This window comes from Squalius cephalus, assembly GCF_949319135.1.
Source record: "Squalius cephalus genome assembly, chromosome: 3".
NCBI classification, from domain to species: Eukaryota; Metazoa; Chordata; class Actinopteri; order Cypriniformes; family Leuciscidae; genus Squalius; species Squalius cephalus.
The window spans coordinates 12,368,349-12,388,312 of record NC_137124.1 but is presented as its reverse complement, the minus strand read 5'-3'; the positions used below and the strand labels follow the sequence as shown (position 1 = coordinate 12,388,312).

General features: G+C 34.9%; 2 protein-coding genes, 1 long non-coding RNA gene and 1 gene segment (V, D, J or C); 1 reads left to right on the top strand and 3 right to left on the bottom strand.

The window, feature by feature from the left end:
- Positions 1-450: 450 nt before the first annotated feature.
- LOC307156452 (Ig kappa chain V-V region MOPC 173-like) lies at positions 451-3,033 on the bottom strand. The segment is given in 4 exons: positions 2,968-3,033; positions 2,450-2,800; positions 1,715-1,746; positions 451-866 (listed from the first exon to the last, which is right to left on the bottom strand).
- LOC307156448 (uncharacterized protein) lies at positions 3,022-5,986 on the bottom strand. Of its 3 annotated transcripts, XM_079867798.1 has the most exons (7): positions 5,912-5,985; positions 5,572-5,747; positions 5,397-5,447; positions 5,203-5,232; positions 4,894-5,043; positions 4,721-4,755; positions 3,022-3,691 (listed from the first exon to the last, which is right to left on the bottom strand). In XM_079867798.1, exons 3-7 carry the CDS (start codon positions 5,431-5,433, stop codon positions 3,587-3,589), a joined length of 357 nt encoding a protein of 118 aa, XP_079723924.1. In that variant the 5' UTR covers positions 5,434-5,447; positions 5,572-5,747; positions 5,912-5,985; the 3' UTR covers positions 3,022-3,586. The 3 variants fall into 3 exon arrangements, with proteins under 3 accessions (XP_079723924.1, XP_079723922.1, XP_079723923.1); XM_079867796.1 differs by having other exon boundaries at positions 5,203-5,319; positions 5,397-5,747; positions 5,912-5,986; XM_079867797.1 differs by having other exon boundaries at positions 5,397-5,747; positions 5,912-5,986.
- A 5,301-nt stretch (positions 5,987-11,287) lies between these two features.
- Positions 11,288-13,540, top strand: nitr9 (novel immune-type receptor 9). The gene is made up of 4 exons (XM_079867791.1): positions 11,288-11,443; positions 11,541-11,885; positions 12,844-13,188; positions 13,278-13,540. Exons 1-4 carry the CDS (start codon positions 11,407-11,409, stop codon positions 13,490-13,492), a joined length of 942 nt encoding a protein of 313 aa, XP_079723917.1. The 5' UTR covers positions 11,288-11,406; the 3' UTR covers positions 13,493-13,540.
- Positions 13,541-18,520: 4,980 nt separating this feature from the next.
- LOC307156462 lies at positions 18,521-19,964 on the bottom strand. 2 transcript variants are annotated; one of them, XR_013820715.1, is made up of 5 exons: positions 19,901-19,964; positions 19,650-19,802; positions 19,195-19,320; positions 18,996-19,051; positions 18,521-18,774 (listed from the first exon to the last, which is right to left on the bottom strand). It is a non-coding gene; the product is annotated as an uncharacterized lncRNA (long non-coding RNA). The 2 variants fall into 2 exon arrangements; XR_013820716.1 differs by having other exon boundaries at positions 19,650-19,732; positions 19,901-19,935.

Here is a 19,964-nt window from a genome sequence, read left to right as displayed (position 1 = left end):
TCATAATCAAATTCTCAAGTATATATATTTTTTTATTCATGTGTTGACTTGTCACCTCACTTATAAACAAGGGGTATTTTGTCTGTGGTTCTGGAAAGTAGTGTGAAAGGCATGTAGTGTGAATGTGTGGTTTAGCTGCAGTGAGGGGTGTGAGAGATGAGCCAGGGTCAGTCTGGTGAGTGGAAAACAGTCAAACTGTGATGTATAGATACACCCACTGACACACAGACATTTAAGAAAACCTTTATAAGATTTTATTTTTATTTTGAATATGGTCACATCACAATTTTTTGCATGTTCTGCAAATAAATTGTCATGAGTAATATCGAAATGTTTATCATGATCAGGCTATACATCTGCAGCTCACAACGTACTTCATTATGTGTGCATATACAGTAATTATAACAATTTATTTTTTGATGTGTATATTTTTTAGCTCTGTAATCTGGTCCGCTGAAGTTCCCCTCAACACGTATCATTCTGCACTGAACAGCTTCTTCCTGTCTGGGTCTGTATAGGAAATGATCTCATCACAACCCCTGCCTCTTTTGTAAGGGTCTGGTTATATCTCCATGATACAATATATACACAGATCTAAAATAATGTTCTTAGTAGAACTTCCACATGATTTCACAACTTTTATTGTATCAAAAATATTAAACATTGCAGATCCCACATACACTTTAAATTTACGGCATTAGCAACAGCATATAAATATTAGAGTCTTGATAAAAATATAGCTTGCAAACATAACATTAGGCTACAGTATTGGACCATGTGTCATTGCTGGACTATCTAGTAGCAGAATACACAACATCTGTATCCTCAGCATGTCTGGCTGCTCTTCTGGTTTTCTGCTTTGAGAACTGTAGAGCAGCATACAGTGTTGAATGAGGCTCCTGCAACCGATCCAAAGATGCATTTAACAACAGAGCTACTGTAATCTTTCACTTATTAAATTTAAATAATATTCACTTATTAAATAAAATTCAAATGCACTTAGAAGAAAATCTGTGTGTTTAGCAAAACGAAGGCAAACGGTTATTATACATACGTGTATAAAATAGACTAGTAACATCAAATTACATTCACTACTGTTACGTAGATTTTATTAATTCTAAGATTATAAGATTTACTAATTCTGATGTTGTGGGTATTCGGGAAATAGTCAGGGAAAGAGAAAGTGGAATTTAACTGAAAGTGTTCCTGATTTGTTCTCTCACACATATAAAATGCATGATAATTTTACCTGTGCAAAATACTTTATATTTTATACCCACTTTATTCAAGACTAAATCATATTTAATTTTGTTATAATGTTCTGTTCTGTAGATCTGGATTCTCACAAAATTATTTCAACCATGCAGTCCTTTTAAAGAACATGGCTAGTACTAAACAGAAAAAAGAAGCAGGCCTGCATCAAGTAAGAAACTATATATCGCCTGAAGAATGTTAGACATTTAAGAATATTGAAAAACATTGATATTAGAAAAGTCAGTTTATAGTTTTCAGATTTTTGAACTCCTTTAAACAGCAGAGACGCACATATTCAAATCTTTCTGTACATGGGTCAATCTGATCTTTAATTGCAACTCTACAAGAATATGCTATATATATATATATATATGCTACAGACCTCAGAAGACTTCTGTGTGAAATATGTTTTGCATTTAATTTTTGTGTAATCAAATAATTGTATATTAAGAATGTTTACCTCATGATGTTGTGTTACATGCTGATCAGCATCTGTGACAACAAAGAGATAGAGACATTTAGCTGTTTTTTTTTTCAATTATAATTTGTTAAATACACTTGCTGATTTGTTTTTATCATTACTTAGTATATCACAGAATCCTATAAAATTGTTTAACAGCACACAGTTATTTGCCATTTACACATCCAATACGTGAAAGCATTCACACTGGAATTAGATATCTTGAACTGAATAGATGTACTGTTACCTTTTTTCTGTGTTTTTCTGATCTTAACAATGAACAGTGTGAGAGGAATGATGATCAGAATAACAACAATACCACCAAAAATAAAGGTCAGTGTATAAAAGATGTTTCCAGGACAGTATTTTGCAGAAATCGAACTCCTCTTAAGATCTGTTAAAGGTAAATCACATTTAACATATAGATAAAGCATAATTGCATATGAAATTATGAATGTTATGAGTGTTAAAGAAAGGCAGATGATAAACACCTTTATTTGTAACTTCGTAAGTTTCATTTTTCAGTGGCGCATCGCTCCTCTCTATGCAATAAATGAAGAATTTAAATATATGAGTCATTTAGAAAATCAACGCAACTTCTTGTTGCAGTCAGGAAATCATAAGGTTGAACGTCTGTACTTTGCAAAAGAATTCTGTATTTTTTTGGTATGTTTTACCATACATAATGTGGGCAAGCAGTTCCTCTACAATATGCTGTTGATAAAGAAAGATTACCTTTAATGTCCAGGTTTTTTCCATCACCAAATGTGAACACCCGATTGTGCCAACCACAGTAGTACAGACCAGAATCAGAAATATCCACATCTAAAATTCTTAGGGAGCTGTTTTTGCTGTTCAGAGACATCACATGACGGTCTGGTTGAAACCCATTTAAAAATGTTGGCACTACTTCAATATCGTAAGGTAACATCATGTATACAATAGTAAGAGGTACAGCACTGTTTGTTTGCTTGAACCAGTGCATGTTTTTTCCAGTTTTTAAGGTGTGTTGACACCAGATAGTGACATTATCTCCTGGTTGAGCTGACAGATTGGTTGTCTGAGATGCTGTAGCTGTGAGCAAACCTAAAACCCACAGAGGGATAACAAATAACTTAATATTAATATTTAGAACACATAAATTGATGACACAAAAAATGCTGCGTATCTCACACCTAATGTTTACTATTTAATCCAGAATTATTCATTCCTATCTTGCATGACTGAAGCAATTATAGTGCAGTAATGCTTACCCATGCCACAGATCAGCAGCGCTGAAATGATTATATGAACCATTGCTGTACTGAATCAGACTAGAACCAACCAGGAAATTAAGACGAGGAAATCAATGTGCTTTATTTATATATGAGGGGGTGTGGCTTATGCCAACACCAAACTATGACAAACCTGTCAATCAACAGGCAACTTCACAGCACATATTGCCAATTCAAAACAAGAAGTTTCATTATTGATCAGATATATTGATTTTATGTTTTGTTTACTGCTTTAACTCCCCAAAGTTTCCCCATAGCACTTTTGAGAATACATTTTTCCAAATCAAATTTACAAAGAACTAAAAAGCATCTTTGACACTTATGTATGAATATGTCTTTAATTGATCATTTCTGAATTATATTATACATTTTACATGATACATTTTACCTGACCCACAAATTGTTAAACTTGATCTTATCCTGACTTTAATTCTCTGAAGGCCCAGGGTTTGATGGAGCATGTCGGAACATCAGCTTTCTGCCTAACCATTTGACGTCCGATAATGAATAAATTAAAAAATAAACTGTGATATTGTTCAGGTGTTGATAATAAACCATTGTTAATTAACAAATAATAAGTTTGAGGTTGTTTTATATTTCAAGTAGTGTCCGTGTACACAGTTGAGTCATCTGTATGTCTTCCTGCCGTTTTGGATCTCTTGTTTGAGAAATACACCGCAGCATATTCTACTGAATCATTATCCTGCAAAGAAGCAGAAATGTCTTTCAAGATTCTAATCAGAAATTCTAAAAAGAAAAACTCGTCATATGATGTCTTAGATTTTATTCTCAAGCCTGTTTTTCTTATTTTTAGCCCAAAATAAATTATACAGCCAAAAAAAAAAAAAAAAAAGAGCAACAGTTCACGTCCAATAGCCAACAGAATTAGAAATAATATTGTTTAATCAGAATCAAAACAATTGTTAATACCAACAACACAAAAATATTTTTTTTCTTTAATGCGCAACAAATGTTGACATTTGTTGACACAACTAAATTTACTAAATGGCAGAACACATGCAAATGTATTGTCGGCAAAATCAAAAGCATTTCTACCCAACATGGAGAAGCATAGCAGTAATTAATTTCCAATCAATTCATTAATGTCATCTTGTTCTTTATAAAAGGGTCAAAGAAACCAGTGTGATCTGAGAAAATCAGTGTCTCACTAAGAGTGAAAGTGATTTGTGTCCCTGGATCACAAAACCAGTCACGTCGCACGGGTATATTTGTGGCAATAGCCAACAATACATTGCATGGGTCAAAATTATTGATTTTTCTTTTATGCCAAAAATCATTAGGAAATTAAGTAAAGATCATGTTCCATGAAGATATTTTGTAAATTTCCTACCATAAATATATGAAACATTTATTTTTGTGAGTGAATGCAGCACAATCACGAACATAAATGGACAATTTTAAAGTCAATTTTCTCAATGTTTAGATTTTTTTGCACCCTCAGATTCCAGATGTTCAAATAGTCGTATCTCGGCCAAATATTGTTGTATCATAATGAACCATACATCAACGGAAAGCTTATTTATTCGGATTTCAGATAATGTATAAATCTCAATTTTAAAAAATTGACCCATGTGACTGGTTTTGTGGTCCAGGGTCACATTTTAGAAAGGAACAGAACTAAAACAGAGATTTGCTTGTTCTCATTTCTACTTTGAGATATTTTGAATTAGTTTTATTTAGCCTGTAATATAATTGAAGTCGGTTAGTTTACCTTGTCATCGTGCTGTTGTGTTTGACATTCAGCGGCTGTCACAAAGCAGAAAAAGTCAATCAGTTGCTGTTGAGAATACATTTTTTGAAGAATGAATTCCACATTGGTGATTAATATTTATATTTGTGATTTCATTTGTGATTGATCTGTTTAACCAAGTGTAAATATTTTACCTTTTTTATGCTTCTGCCTTTTATGTTGCCTGATAATCGCCAAAAGGAGAGAAATAATACATGTAAAAAAAATTATGCCACCAAATAGGAGAGTCAGCATGAAGAAAATGTCTCTAGAACACTCCTCAGACACAGGCGATTTCTCATCATCTGTAAAAAAGTGGACATTTCAATTTTACAATATTTATTGTAATCAGTGATTCCACAAAGAACACATCTTTTATATTATTTTTCCCCCATGAATTTACTAGAGAGATATTAATCACCTGCAGTTTCAACTTAATATGGGAAGTAAAATAATAAACATACCCTTTTTTGAGGTTCCTTTGCCATTTTTCTCTGAATTGAAAACAGTTTGCCAGTGTGAGTCACTTACCATTGTGACATTTACAATGGTATCTAAACTGTGGTGTTTTTCAACATGTGCTATTTATGACAAAATGAGAAAAAGAGCTATAAACATTATATCAACATGAGAGTATATTGAGATTCAAAAAGATTACCTTTCACTTCAAGTCTGGTTCCATCGCCAAATTTCATGTAATATCCCGTAGCTCCACAAAAATAGAAGCCAGAATCAGAAATATTTGCATGCTTAATTGTTAGGGAGGTGCTTTTGCTGAACAGATTCATGGCAATTTGGTCTTTTGTGAAATTGTTGAAATAATTTGGCTCTACCTTCCGAAGACTCTCGGTGTATAGCATGTACGCAATAGTAATCGGCACATCACCGTCTGTTTGTTTGAACCAGTACAGGTCTCCAGAAACATGGATAGCATGTGCACACCACATAGTGACACTTTCTCCTGGCTGAGCATTCATACTTGCTTTAGAAAACATTACTTGGAGAAAACCTGAAAAACGTAAAAAAAAAAAGAAAAAAAAAAAAAAAGAAGTAAAGCCATAGTACATCACAAAACATAATTTTTACATTAAAATCCCTCCCCATTTTAATAACTCTCCAAAGATTTTATTACATGTCTCCCATTATAGAAATGTAGTTTAGAGTAAATCTTACCAGTCCCAAAGAGCAATAACGCTGCAGTTGAAATACGTAACATTTGTGCACTGAGTCAAACCAGAGCTGAAGAGGAAATTAAGTGGGCGATATCAATGTGTTTTATACATAAGAAGGAGGAGTGGCTTTTACCCCTGAAAAAATATGCTCTCTACAGAGAACATAATCAAATACAAAATATGTACTTCTTTTATTCAGTGCTCTGAAAATGTTTGGGATTTCCTGAATGAATTAAATCTGCAAATAGTCAATAAATAATATATATATATAAAGACCTATTAATGATTTTCAGCCTGTAAATTATTTTTTTCTGCTATTGCATCTCATATTGCACACAAGATTAGTGATGTCACTATTTGCCTAAAGGAACCCACTGTGTACCTCAGGCCTTGTCCACACTACATTTTCATTTGAAAACGCATCTTTTTCTCTCAGTTTTGGCCTTCTGTTCACATTGAGACAAAGGAACACATGTGACTGAAAATAAACTAAAAGTCAGTGAAAATGAAACTAACTAAACAGAACCGTGACAGCGTCAGTGAATGGTGAGATTTTTTTTTTGCTAAATAAAATGATCCTGCCAGAAGTCAAGTCAAGTCATCTTCATTTATATAGCGCTTTTAACAATGTAGATTGTTCCAAAGCGGCTTTACAGAGATACAAGGATAGTTTAAAGTAACAGAGATTGTTTTGGCTTTATAGGAGTTCTTGTATAAAGTTATTTTCCAGCTAAATTTAATTTGATTAATTCACTTCCGTCGCAACGATCATTAGTTATGAACTTAGGGGCTGCTAACACTACACCGTTTTAACAGGAAACTCTACACAGACTTTAAACGTGAAACCTGTGAGAACGCTGATGGCATGCACATGCGCATTACGAGTTCAGTCTATTGGTATGCGCGTTTGAATATATGTGCGCAGGTTTGTAATTCCCTACAAACCAAGCCTTAAAAAACTACTTGTCTGGCCTTAACATTTTGATACAGAATTTTATCACTTCAGGGTAGATACGCGAACCGAATTTTCCCGACAACGCTTTATCTTTAGAGTGGTAAAGGGATCCTCCATAAAGAGAAACTAGTTGGCACTTTAGCACCCCGCTATGACATCGGGTCCAGGCGCAGGTCCTTCATCAGATCTGGATACTGCCTGGATCCAGCAGGCTGTGGGAAAACCTCGGGATAAACAAAAACACTAAAATTAGCGTAGATGCCATTCTTCTTATGATGTAACGAGTACATCAGGATTTATGGGAAGTGTTCCCGGTTCTGGCTGACCTGATCTATGCAGCCTAACATTGAATTATAGAAGACTATAATGTGTTATGTGTATGCTAGGTCAAAGAGATGTGTTTTTAGTTTAGCTTTGAACTGACAGAGTGTGTCTGCTTCCCGGACAATGGTAGGAAGATTGTTCCAAAGTTTTGGTGCTAAATAGGAGAAGGATCTACCGCCAGCAGTTGATTTTGATATTCTAGGTATTATTAACTGGCCGGAATTTTGAGATCGCAATAGACGTGAAGGACTATAATGCGTTAAGAGCTCGCTCAAGTACTGCGGAGCTAAACCATTTAGTGCTTTGTAAGTAATCAGCAATATTTTAAAAATTATACGATGTTTAATAGGGAGCCAGTGCAGTGTTGACAGAACTGGGCTAATATGGTCATACTTCCTGGTTCTGGTAGAACTCGAGCTGCTGCGTTTTGGACCAGCTGTAGTTTGTTTATTAAGCGTGCAGGGCAAACACCCATAAGAGCATTACAATAATCTAGCCTTGATGTCATGAACGCATGAACTAACTGTTCCGCATTTGTCATTGAAAGCATATGTCGTAATTTAGATATATTTTTTAGATGGAAGAATGCGGTTTTACAGATACTAGAAACGTGACTTTCAAATGAAAGATTGGTATCAAAGAGCACACCCAGGTTCTGCGACGAAGACTTGACAGAGCAGCCATCAAGTGTTAGACAGTATTCTAGGTTATTACGTGAGGAAGGTTTTTGTCCTATAATTAGAATCTGTTTTTTCAGAATTTAGTAGTAGGAAATTACTAGTCATCCAATTTTTTATATCAGCTATGCATTCCGTTAATTTTGTGAATTGGTAGTTTTCGTTAGGTTGTGAAGAAATATAGAGCTGAGTATCATCGGCATAACAGTGAAAGCTAATTCCATGCTTCCTAATGATATCTCCTAATGGTAGCATGTACAGAGTGAACAGCAGTGGTCCTAGTACTGAGCCTTGTGGTACGCCATACTGAACTTGTGATCGATAAGACATCTCTTCATTTACTGCTACAAACTGATAACGGTCAGATAAGTATGATTTGAACCATGCTAATGCAATTCCACTAATGCCAACATAATTTTCAAGTATATTTAAAAGAATGTTGTGGTCAATAGTGTCAAATGCAGCACTAAGATCGAGTAACACCAATAGAGAGATACAACCACTATCGGATGATAAGAGCAAATCATTTGTGACTCTAATGAGAGCTGTCTCGGTACTATGGTATGGTCTAAATCCTGACTGAAAATCCTCGCAGATATCATTTCTTTCTAAAAAGGAACATAGTTGTGAAGATACTGCCTTTTCTAATATCTTTGACAGATAAGGTAGATTCGAGATCAGCCTGTAATTGACTAATTCTGTAGGATCAAGTTGCGTTTTTTTAACAAGCGGTTTAATCATAGCCAGCTTAAAGGTTTTTGGTACGTATCCTAGAGACAAAGATGAATTAATGATAGTAAGAAGAGGATCTATGACCTCTGGAAGCATCTCTTTCAGTAGCTTAGTCAGTATAGGGTCTAACATACATGTTGTCGGTTTAGATGATTTAATGAGTTTAGCGAATTCTTCCTCTCCTATAGCAATAAATGAATCAAATTTTTCCTTAGGGAGACTACAATGCACTGCCTGATGTGATACTGTACTAGACAGTTGCATAGTATATAATTTTGTCCCTGATATTATCAATCTTATAAGTGAAGAAGTTCATAAAGTCATTACTGCTGTGTTGCTTGGAAACTTCTGGGCTTGAAGTTTTCTTTTTTGTTAGTTTAGCCACTGTTTCAAATAAATACCTAGGGTTTTGTTTATTTTCTTCTAATGGGTTTGAAAAATAAGCAGATCTAGCAGCTTTTAAGGCCTTTCTGTATGCAATCGAACTCTCTTTCCATGAAATGCGAAATACCTCTAGTTTTGTTTTCTTCCAGTTGCGCTCCATTTTTCTGGCTGCTCTCTTAAGTGCCCGAGTGTGCTCGTTGTACCATGGCGTTGGACTATTTTCTTTAATCTTCTTTAAGTGCAACGGAGCAACTGTGTCTAAAACGCTGAAAAAGAGAGAGTTAAAAATTTCTGTTGCAATATCGAGTTCTTCTAAGCTATCCGGGATGCTGAGATGATGAAACTGATTAGGAAGATTATTAATAAAGCAATCTTTAGTGGCAGAAGTGATAGGTCTCACATATTTGTAACACGGAGTCGGCTTTGCAGCCTTGGCTAAATGTAATTTACACAAGACTAGATAATGATCTGAGATGTCATCGCTCTGCTGCAGAATTTCAACGGCATCAACATCTATTCCATGTGATAATATTAGATCTAGAGTATGATTACGACAATGAGTAGGTACTGACACGTGTTGTCTAACTCCAATAGAGTTCAGAATGTCTTTAAATGCCAATCCCAATGCATCTTTTTCATTATCTATATGTATATTAAAATCACCAACAATTAGTACTTTATCTGCAGCCAATACTAACTCTGATAGAAAGTCAGCAAATTCTTTGATAAAATCTTTATGGTGCCCTGGTGCCCTGTATACAGTAGCCAGCCCAAATCTCAAACGTGATTTGTCATTTACACTATATATTTTTACATTAAGCACCAACACTTCAAAAGAAGTATATTTAAAATTAGATTTCTTAGTGATTTTGAAAATATTACTATAAGCAACACCTCCATCTTTGCCTTTCAGACGAGGTTCATGTTTATAACAGTAATCTTGCGGGGTGGACTCATTTAAAGTAATGTATTTGTTTGGTTTTAGCCAGGTTTCTGTCAAACTCAGCACATCTAGATTATAGTCAGTAATCATATCATTAACAATAAGTGCTTTTGAAGTAAGGGATCGAATATTCAGCAACCCAAGCTTTATCATTTGCTCATCTGTATTATAGCTGTTTTTTATTTGTTGAACATCTATGAAATTTTTAACCTTAGATGGGTTGAAATGTTTTTTGGATTTCCAAATTCGGGGGAACAGACATAGTCTCTATGTGATGATAGCTAGGTGAAAGAGGCTCTATGTGATGGGATTTATCTGACCTTGGTGACGTGAGACAGCTAGCAGACGGTCGGTTTAGCCAGTCTGTCTGCTTCCTGACCTGAGCCCCGGACAATTTTTTTATATTTATTTAAAAACTCTGAGAAAATACCAATGCTGATGAAACCATCATTAAGTATGTCAAACTGGATTTTTACTTCAGACATGACAATTCTTAAATATTTTACAAGATGAGTTGAGTACAAAAGAAAACAACAGAAAAATCCTTTTGCCATCAGAACAGACATGAAGCTACTTGTAGTAAACGGTAGTTTAAAACAAGGAATTCAAACTTTTACAGGACATACCTTTCACAGTTATTGCTATGAAGCTGTCAGACATCGGATCAGTGAGGTATCATGCAGAAATTTGAATTACTCAAGTCATGATGTTTCTGGCTATTCGAAAAGATAAAAGGAATTTTGTCTGTTTGAGATATTTACCGTAAAGTCAGTTCACTCAAAGAAACTGCACTGTTTATGGCAGATGCCACACTCGTGGTCTTGTGATGCACGTGTGCGTGTGAAGCCACAAGGCTATCGGTCTAGTGCATGTGAGTGTTTGTTGTTGTGGCCATTATAGATCTGAGCAGTGTAATTCAGTTCTTCATTTATGGTTTAATGTAGCTTCTTAAAAGGAGCTCGATTATTATCAGACCCACCTGACAATATTGCAGAGAGATGCTTGACATTCACACATTTACACGCTGTCAGATCACAGTTTTGATGTTGGTGGGATCAAGAAACACTTACTTAAGAAGGTCAAGTTACCGCATGACCAGCAGAAAACCACAACTAGCACACTGCCTTTGTCTTTTACATTTTCTAGAAGTACTTTTCCAGAAACATACTTCTTTCAAACCTATTTAAATTGCACAGAAACATACTTCTTTCAAACCTATTTAAATTGCACATGTAAACAGTCTTTACTGATGGCGGCAACTGGTTTCACTCATGAGCAATTATGTCTCAGAAGTAAAAAAGTATATAATATGAAAACAAGTCTGTAGGAAAAGGTCAGTGGGGAAAAAAAAATCTGGTTCAGCACTTTTTTGACAAACACAGCACATCCGCTCACATCGTTCATTGCTTCTCTGGTGATGTTCATTTAGTCATCACTCACCTGTTTTGTACTCGTTTAGAAATAAGATAAATCCATCAGATATGATCAACTTTGGAGTTTTCCTTCTCTTTCTAATTGGTGAGTTGAACTGTCTTTAATGTCAAAACTTAAATGTTTTTACTTTAGCTATTTAAGCTGAACAATTTTTGCTTGTTATTTTTCATGTTTCTTTTAGGTCTTACTGCAACACACCTGAATAAACCACCAGTGTTTGCTAAACCGGGAGAAACAATTAATTTACCTTGCGTTTACCAGAGCCAAATAGCCATGCACTTCTCATGGTACAAGCATGAACCTGGACAGAGTCCCAGGCTACTCTCCACCAGTTACAAGTATGATCGTAATGCCAGGTTTTACCATAATTTCGAGAATAATTCACGCTTCTCTGTGCTGAATGAAAAGGGTGTGCATCATTTGGTGATAAAAAACATACAGATCTCAGATTCTGCAACATACTACTGTGGAAGCGCTTATTCCAACGTAATGGAATTCGTCGAAGGCACAGAGTTGATAGTTGAAGGTAATTATAGTTTTGATTACCTATAGTTTAATTGTTTTTAATATAATGAGTATTTATAATAGTTTAGTTATTAATATATTAACTGAATGCCATGTGTGAATGCAATTTATACATGAGTAGTTCATGATGTCTTACATAAAACTTTCTCAATAATGAAATATATTTTGATTTGGCTAATATGTGTGATAGATTTTTTTAATTTAATAAAATAGTAAACTGTATATCAAACTTTTTGTAACTCTTAACATCTAACATTCTAACATTTGAACAGAATGTACTGTTCAAAACCAAGGGAAAACTTTTGACTTTGAGTGTGTGTGTGTGTGTGTGTTTAAATAACAAATAGGTGCAATGAAACCAGACAGATCTCAAACCTTGTGATAAGTAATCACAAATACAGAGTTTGCTTGTGCCAGTGACAGAGGGAAAAGGTTGGGGCTTTTGAACCAATCATATTGATAATCTTTTTTGTTGTCTCGATTCTATAAAAAATGTTGTATTCGTGTTTACTGGTGGGATTCTCAATGGAATTTGTCTGAGATCCTCCGGCCTTGCTTCTTCTTGGGAGAGATTCCCTGAGAACTGCTCGGGAACTCTTCCAGCCATGATTAAAGCATTTAAAGGACATTTGCTGAAGTCTGTTTGTTGATTATTCCTGCGCAGGAATTAAGCTAGTTTAGGGAAATAAGTTAGAGTAAGAAAACTCGGCCAGTTGTCGACTGAAGATGCAAGAGCTAGAGTATAAAGGTATTGGGTGTCGATTTGGAGACGCCCCAGATAAAGGTATTGGGTGTCGATTTGGAGACGCCCCAGATAAAGGTATTGGGTGTCGATTTGGAGACGCCCCCAGTTAATAAGATCAATTGGGTGTCGATTGGAGACACCCCAGATAGTTAGGTTTAGGGAAAAATCTACCACATATGCGTTCTTCATGAATATATAACCTTTTTTCATACAGGATTGAAAAGCTACACTGTTGTAAAACAACACTCTTTCATTGAATCACAATCTGGAGATTCAGTGAATCTAATGTGCACAGTTTTAAATCAGAACTGTGTAGGAAACCACAGCGTGTACTGGCTCATACATGAGTCAGAAGAATCTCATCCAAGAGTTATTTGGGCACATGGAACGAGTATTGATCAGTGTGACTGGATCTCTGAAGCCGGTTTTACAGCACGTAGATGCGTCTACAGCGTCTCTAAGAAGGAGCTCGGTCTGTCTGATGCTGGGACTTACTACTGCGCTGTTGCTGCATGTGGGGAGATGCTGCTCGGGAACGGACCCAAACTGAACATTATAGGTGTGTTTTTCAAGAATTAATTGGGGGGGGGGGGGGGGAGTGGCACTTTTACTATGTTAATACTTTATCTACAATTTTTCCTATTTCAGGTGCCGATTCCACAGAACAGATGATGACTTTTGTTCTTCTTTCCATTGTTAGAACAGTCCTTCTTTTAATCACTATTGCCACAGTTACTGTTTGGTACTGCATGAATTCAAAAAGAATGTCGAAAGAGGGCTGTTCTCCGTCTGCCATGGCTTTCCGAGATCGAAGATCCCGACCAGAGGAAAGACCAGGGCCCAGTTGTTCAAAAGTAATCTGATCGGATTTCGGATGTTGGATTGAATCAAATCTTGAAAATGGGTTGGTCAAAAAAAAAAGAAAGAAAAAAAAAAAAAAAAAGAAAGAAAGTCTTAATTTTGATCTGGATCAAATCGTCAGTTTGTAGTAAGACTTTTAGTACGATTTTTTATCCCCCAAAAAATCTGGATTATCCTGATCCCATCTGAATGGTGGAATTCAGGAACAAAAATTTAATAAAACTTTAAAACTTTAAAACAACATACTGTATTTATCATGTAATATATACACACATTTATATTTTTAATTTTGCTCTTGATTAGTTTAACCGTTAAAGTAATAAGACATTATACCTATTAAGCCTTTCAGTACAGTAAAGTATATCCATCAAATAATCTCCCAAACAGCTGTCAATATCAAACAGAAATAATATATTTAATCACTGTATACATAAACTACATTGGCACAATATTATTAATTTATTGTGAAATCTAACCGTTATTGGAGCATTGCTAGCAAAACATAAATCTACATAATTCTGATCCAGATTAATTTTTTTGAACAACTAGGCCCAGGTCTGTTGATGAAATCAGCCTCTGATCATCTGTAAAATTCAACATACTGTATCACTGCAAATTCATGGGATTAATCAATTTGACAAGCCATTTAAGGGTAGACTGTCTTATTAATATCTGCTAACACTTTTTGATGATCCCATGCACAGTCATTCTACTGGCTATAAGTAACTGCAACTTATTACTAACCTGGGCCCTAATCTAACAGTCTACTGATACTTAACTCTTGACATGTAGGTCCAGCATTACTTATTGTCAACAGAATGTCTAATAAGGAAACCATTCAAATAAAGTGTAACCAATGTTGGTAATGTCTCCTTGTTAGAAATAAACTGTCCAATATATGTCCAAACTATGTCTGTTTTTGGTTCATGGGAGCAATTACCTTTCATCCTTTTATTTCAAGCATGATCTTGTGCCCTGCAAATTAAGTTGAAGTTCTGAATTATGTAAAAATGAGAAATGCATACACACTCCAGAGATTAAAATGTTCTTAAATCTGTAATTTATTCCAATAAAGAGTAGGGTTTGAATAGATGTTCTTCAGAACACAAACATTTTAAAAATGTGCAACCTAAAAGATTAAACAGGCTATATTTGACAGCACAATTCTAATAGAAACACTATAAAAAATTTTTTTAAAAAATAAACATAAATAGAAAGAGTATTTCAGGCTCAGAACATGTTGAACCTCTGGTAGTCTGTATGGTAAAGGAAACATTATCCTTATTTACTGAACATGCAAGCAAAACTTATGAGGAATTAGAAATAACCATGAGAACACATGCATTACCATATTACAGTGCTTAGAAGATGCAACAGGCCTATTATTTCACATACTATAAGTCATCTGTTTAATACTGTATACAAATATTAAAAATATGACTAATTGAAAAAGATCAAAACAGTGTCAGTTACCCAGAACAGCTAATTAGGATCATTGTGATTTATCAGCTACGCATGTATAGCGATAGTGAATATAGTAAAGCAACAAAATGGCAAGATGTTCTAAGGAAATTACTGATATCAAATTGTTCAGTTTAAAAATGAACTGGACTCAACTAGACTTACTTGGGTAGGGGAGGATTCAATTGACTCAATTCAGTCAGCCTTCAGGATAGAAGTGAAAGAAACTGCTTGTGATCAGACAGCTGCTTAATTTAACCCATAATAAATACAGGTAAAAATGCACGTACCTACAGAGTTTTTTTGTTTTTATGCTGTTTGACCATGGCTATCGTAATTATTACCGCAAAAAAAAAAAAAAAAAAAAAAAAAAAAAAGTTTTAAGACTCCAAAATGAAAGTTCCTGGATCTGTAAAAGCACATATTGCAATGTTATTAAAGTGTCAGCATAACATTCGTGAACATTCAATAAAGTCAGTGCACTCAATATCACCTGTGCCAGTGATAGTCAGTTTAGTTCCTTGTCCAAAGATTATTTCTCCATCTACATTCATGGCACATTAGTAAGTAGCAGTATCAGAGAGTGTGTGGATCCTCACTGTGAAGTTGTGGACACATGTCTGTGCAGCAGCCATTATAAAATGAGCATCCATAATTCTAGACAGGGATTCTCCTGAGCTTTTCTTGTGCACAGTCCTCCATGAATTGAACTGTACATTGCAGAGTGATGTTATCACCAAGATGAACAGGTTTTAAATCGGGTTGCTGTAAAATTCTTCTTGTACTTTAATGTGTTCCTTAAAAATAAATACAAAATATAACAATCAATTTTTTAGACCACTGACTGAATGAGTTTTGCAGCATTGTAATAATACTACTTACCTGTTATCATCAGAAGTGTTCCAGGACTGAAATCCAGCGCATAATCACTCCACGATAATAAGTAGCTACATCTTCTTGTGTCATTTGGAAAATGTCTCCAATTTTTGCTTTTTTGCACTGGTTTTGGCTGGATAATAACATGGGCCGTGAAGTAACCTGAAATTAAAGAAAACAGTGAACAAAAAGTGTTAAAATGAAAGTCCACGTATTACAAATATATAAAAGAAGTTTATTTTTGCCTACCACAAAAAGCAAGGATGATTTCACTGACAGCATACATATTTTCTCTGCATTGGCTCATTTTGAAGAATAAGAGGCACAGAACACCAAAAAGAAAAGTTGTTTGAGCTGACTGGTAGACGTTGTCAGATGGCAGAGTTGCCTTTCATTGGTTTACCAACAGCCAAACCCCTCCACCCCCTCAAAGATACACCCCTGATTCCTATTAAGGCACTGTTAATGTTATCAGTAGATAATGTACATACATACTGGATGAGAGAAGCTACATCAAGTTTACATAGATAATGACATCAGCTGTGCCTTTTTATTCTATTGTGATACATGCTGAACTAATTTACATCATTAACCTTATATTGTACAAAAGAGGCAAATGCTCAGAATGTAAATTCAATAACCCAAAAAGGATAAAAGGATAATATAATAAGGATAAAAGGATAAAATAAGGATAAAAGCTAAAAGGAAGTTAACATTTTAGGTTTTAGAACACATTTTACTTTACGCACCATAAATTTTTAAGAGGTGTCAAATAGGCTCCGATCAATATTTAATAAAACTGATATGTTCTTTTGAGTCCAGTCTCAAAAGAACATATACTGTGTATCCAGTACTGTGTATCTATAGCACAAGTTCATGCTTTAATTTTCAGTGCTATTTATACGCAGAAATTACCTTTTACGTGTATCCGATACGCACATTTTAGCGTACATATGATACGCTATTTTTTTGCGTGCATATGATATGCACTATACCCAACCAATTCTACCCAACAGGTACATTTTTTACCAGATGCACGTAAAAGATTACTTTTGCGTATAAAGAGCACACCAAATAAAAGCATGAACTCGTGCTATATAGCCTATGCAGTGCCAGGAGATCGTGTTGGTTCTTTTAAACAAGGCATAACATTTCATAATATAAAAATTATTACAATATCTCAAAGCTGAAGGGTTCAGAAATAATAATGATGATGATTGAAAGGTTTGCTTTCTTCTGTGTCTTGCAATGGGGTCAGAAGCAAAAATGCATATATATCTAATGAGCTGTAGAGACCCTTGTACTTGCCCACAAGAACCAAATACTAAGACAGACACATATGTGGTTTCAGAGACAGGATGGAAAAGTAAGTGGCCTATTTTTTAAAGTTTGCTCAAGTTTGTAGCTTATCAATAAAGAACAAAAAACAGGCCACCACAACTTTAAAACTAAATGTAACAATGAAGAAGGCATTTGTAATGCAAAGTATTATTATTCAGTTATCCTGTTAAGAATATCTGGCCTTTATATAAACTCTTGTTTTCCTGTTTGAATGATGATTATACTCCATTCACTTTATTTATATTATCACAAAAATACAATGAATTACAATCTAAGCATAATCTTAAGTACATGCGTGTGATCTTCCATTTTATTAAATATTGATCAGGGCCTAAGCTGGCCTAAAACAGAAATGCAATTTTAATAATAATGTTACAAAGTATATTTAAAGCATGAAAATACATATTGCAGGGGTAACATGACTGTAATGTGTCTATAATGTATATAATAATGATAATGATCTGTTTTTTAACCAAATTTTTATTTCTTTAAAGGTCCCGTTATATGCCCCTTTTCACAAGATGTAAAATAAGTCTCTGATGTCCCCAGAGTGTGTATGTGAAGTTTGAGCTCAAAATACCCAACAGATCATTTTTTACAGCATGTTTAAATTGACATTTTTTGGGGCTCAGAAAAACGAGCTGTTTCAGTGTGTGCCCTTTAAATGCAAATGAGGTGCTGCTGGACGACACAGGGGGCGGAGCTTCACGAGCTCGTGCTCAGTCTGTCAGGAAAAATTCATCTCACGGAATGATGATAATATCAGAAACTCTCAGTAACGGCGTTCATTTCGAGTCGGACAATAATGCCTACAGAGTCAGAGTGCTGTATAGAGATGAAACAGGTATGGTTTAGTAGTTTAATTACGGTTATTATAACGTATTTGTCATCTGCTTGTAGGCTATGTATCCATTATTTATTAATAGCCTACAAGTCTGCTGTCTGAATGATGATCAAACATGTACTGATGAGTTTAAAGTTTATTGTACATCACACAAAAGATGAAGCGTCAGTTTTACTTCAGAAAATCACCGTAAGAGCTGAGTAAACACAGTAGCCTAAGTTATAAGAAGTGCGCAAGTAGCCAGTAGAGTTGAGGGAGCATTCCTGTGGGCGGAGGTTAGTCAAAAAACGGTTCTAGTGACATCATTAAAGGAGGAAGTAGAGGGATGTAGTCCAATCGAGCCGTTTTTTGTAGTCAACTTCTGTTAAATAAAATATCTCGCTTGGCATTGAACTTTGAGCTTTATAATTTTACAGATATTATTTATGCTCTAACAGCAACATTACACACTAACTAAAGTTTGAAACATGGGATCACGCAGAACGGGACCTTTAAATCTGTAGTTATTAAAAATAATGCTGTAACCCCAAAATGTCTTTATAGGTTTTTTAAACAACTGTGCTGTATTTATCACTTGAAAACAAAATGAGAAGGATAAGTAATGGCTCAACTTTCTTCAGTGATGTTCGGCACATGACATTTAAGGCTGGAGTAGATTGCATTCCTTCTTGTCTTTCTTCGCTCAATCGCTGAGTTCTCTCTACTTGTGTTGTCTTCAGGAAATTGCAGGGTTGTGTAGTTCAGGTCTAGACTAACTCGATTCTGTGAGGGTAGGAAAAGGAAAAGCATTGTAGCACAGAAACTTAATCTGCTGCATTCCTGTAGCTCAAACAGTTCATAGCGTTAGCAGCACTAAGGTTATGGGTTCAATTTCCAGAGGATGCAGGAACTGATAAAATGTATACCTTGAATGCAATGCATTAGATAAAGTGTCTTCCCAAAGTGTTAATGTATATGCTACAGTCATAAAACTTCTGACTTACAAGAGAAAAACTGGCATCAGAGGGTGGTGTGTCTGGGGGAGATGGGTCAGAAACTCCTGAAACATATTGAAACTTGCTGTTTAGTTGTGGCGGGAAAGTAAAACAAGGAAAATAATGGGAATAAAACAAGAAATACTGACCACAACTGAGCCCTTTCAAAAAGACATCATTTAAACGTCATTACAATGTGGAAATTTACCTGCATGCAATTCACTCGTTCTTCTCAGTCTTTTACATAGACATATGTTGACTATTCCACTCAAGAGCAAAATGAGAGTATTGAAGACAAACACTGCATGGTAAGACCAGTTTTGACCTTGATTTTCTAAAACATGCGGGAAACATTTTGGTCAGGTAAATGGTGAAAACAATGATAGCATATCAATAATGTACAAGAAACAAATAATGACCAAAAACAAGTGAATATTAAAACAAAGTTGAATATCATTATTATTATTGTCAAAGCAAAGAAAAAAACGTCACTTTAAAAATATATAATTTATGTGCAAAGTACTTTTTAATAATGTGTGTTGCATGGTGTATTCTTTGGACATGTTATCCTATCTAGTACAGTACATGAGGCTCTTTTCTTTTTGCTTAATACAAAACAGCTTTATATGCAATTTTAGTATTAATCACTGCAGTATTTCTTACCTTTTAAAAGAAGTCTTAATCCACAATTGGTTTGGTTACTCCATGTGCATTGATAATGTAAGGGTTCTGTTGATCTTTCGATACTAAGAATGAAGTAATTATGTTCTTGTATATTATAAAAGCTTGAGTCACATTTTACTACAACCGTTTCACCTACAGAGAAAAAACATGAGTGGGATTGTTTAGATAATTATGCATGCACTACTCAGTTACTGACAAAGTGATATAAAGTCAAAAGGAAATTAACTTACACATGTTGCGTATGAAGAGTGTCTACTAGATAGCGTCTCACTAGAGCATATGATCTGAGGCTTT

What these genes read in the sequence shown, in the direction of transcription:
- LOC307156448 (XM_079867796.1), bottom strand. Translation starts at nt 5,954, where the DNA reads ATGTTACGTATTTCAACTGCAGCGTTATTGCTCTTTGGGACTG. An exon ending in AAGGCAGAAGCATAAAAAAG is followed by an intron (nt 4,756 to 4,893) that starts GTAAAATATTTA and finishes GCTTTGTGACAG; the next exon opens with CCGCTGAATGTCAAACACAA. An exon ending in CACAACAGCACGATGACAAG is followed by an intron (nt 3,692 to 4,720) that starts GTAAACTAACCG and finishes GCTTCTTTGCAG; the next exon opens with GATAATGATTCAGTAGAATA.
- nitr9 (XM_079867791.1), top strand. Translation starts at nt 11,407, where the DNA reads ATGATCAACTTTGGAGTTTTCCTTCTCTTTCTAATTG. An exon ending in TTTCCTTCTCTTTCTAATTG is followed by an intron (nt 11,444 to 11,540) that starts GTGAGTTGAACT and finishes TGTTTCTTTTAG; the next exon opens with GTCTTACTGCAACACACCTG. An exon ending in CACAGAGTTGATAGTTGAAG is followed by an intron (nt 11,886 to 12,843) that starts GTAATTATAGTT and finishes TTTTTCATACAG; the next exon opens with GATTGAAAAGCTACACTGTT.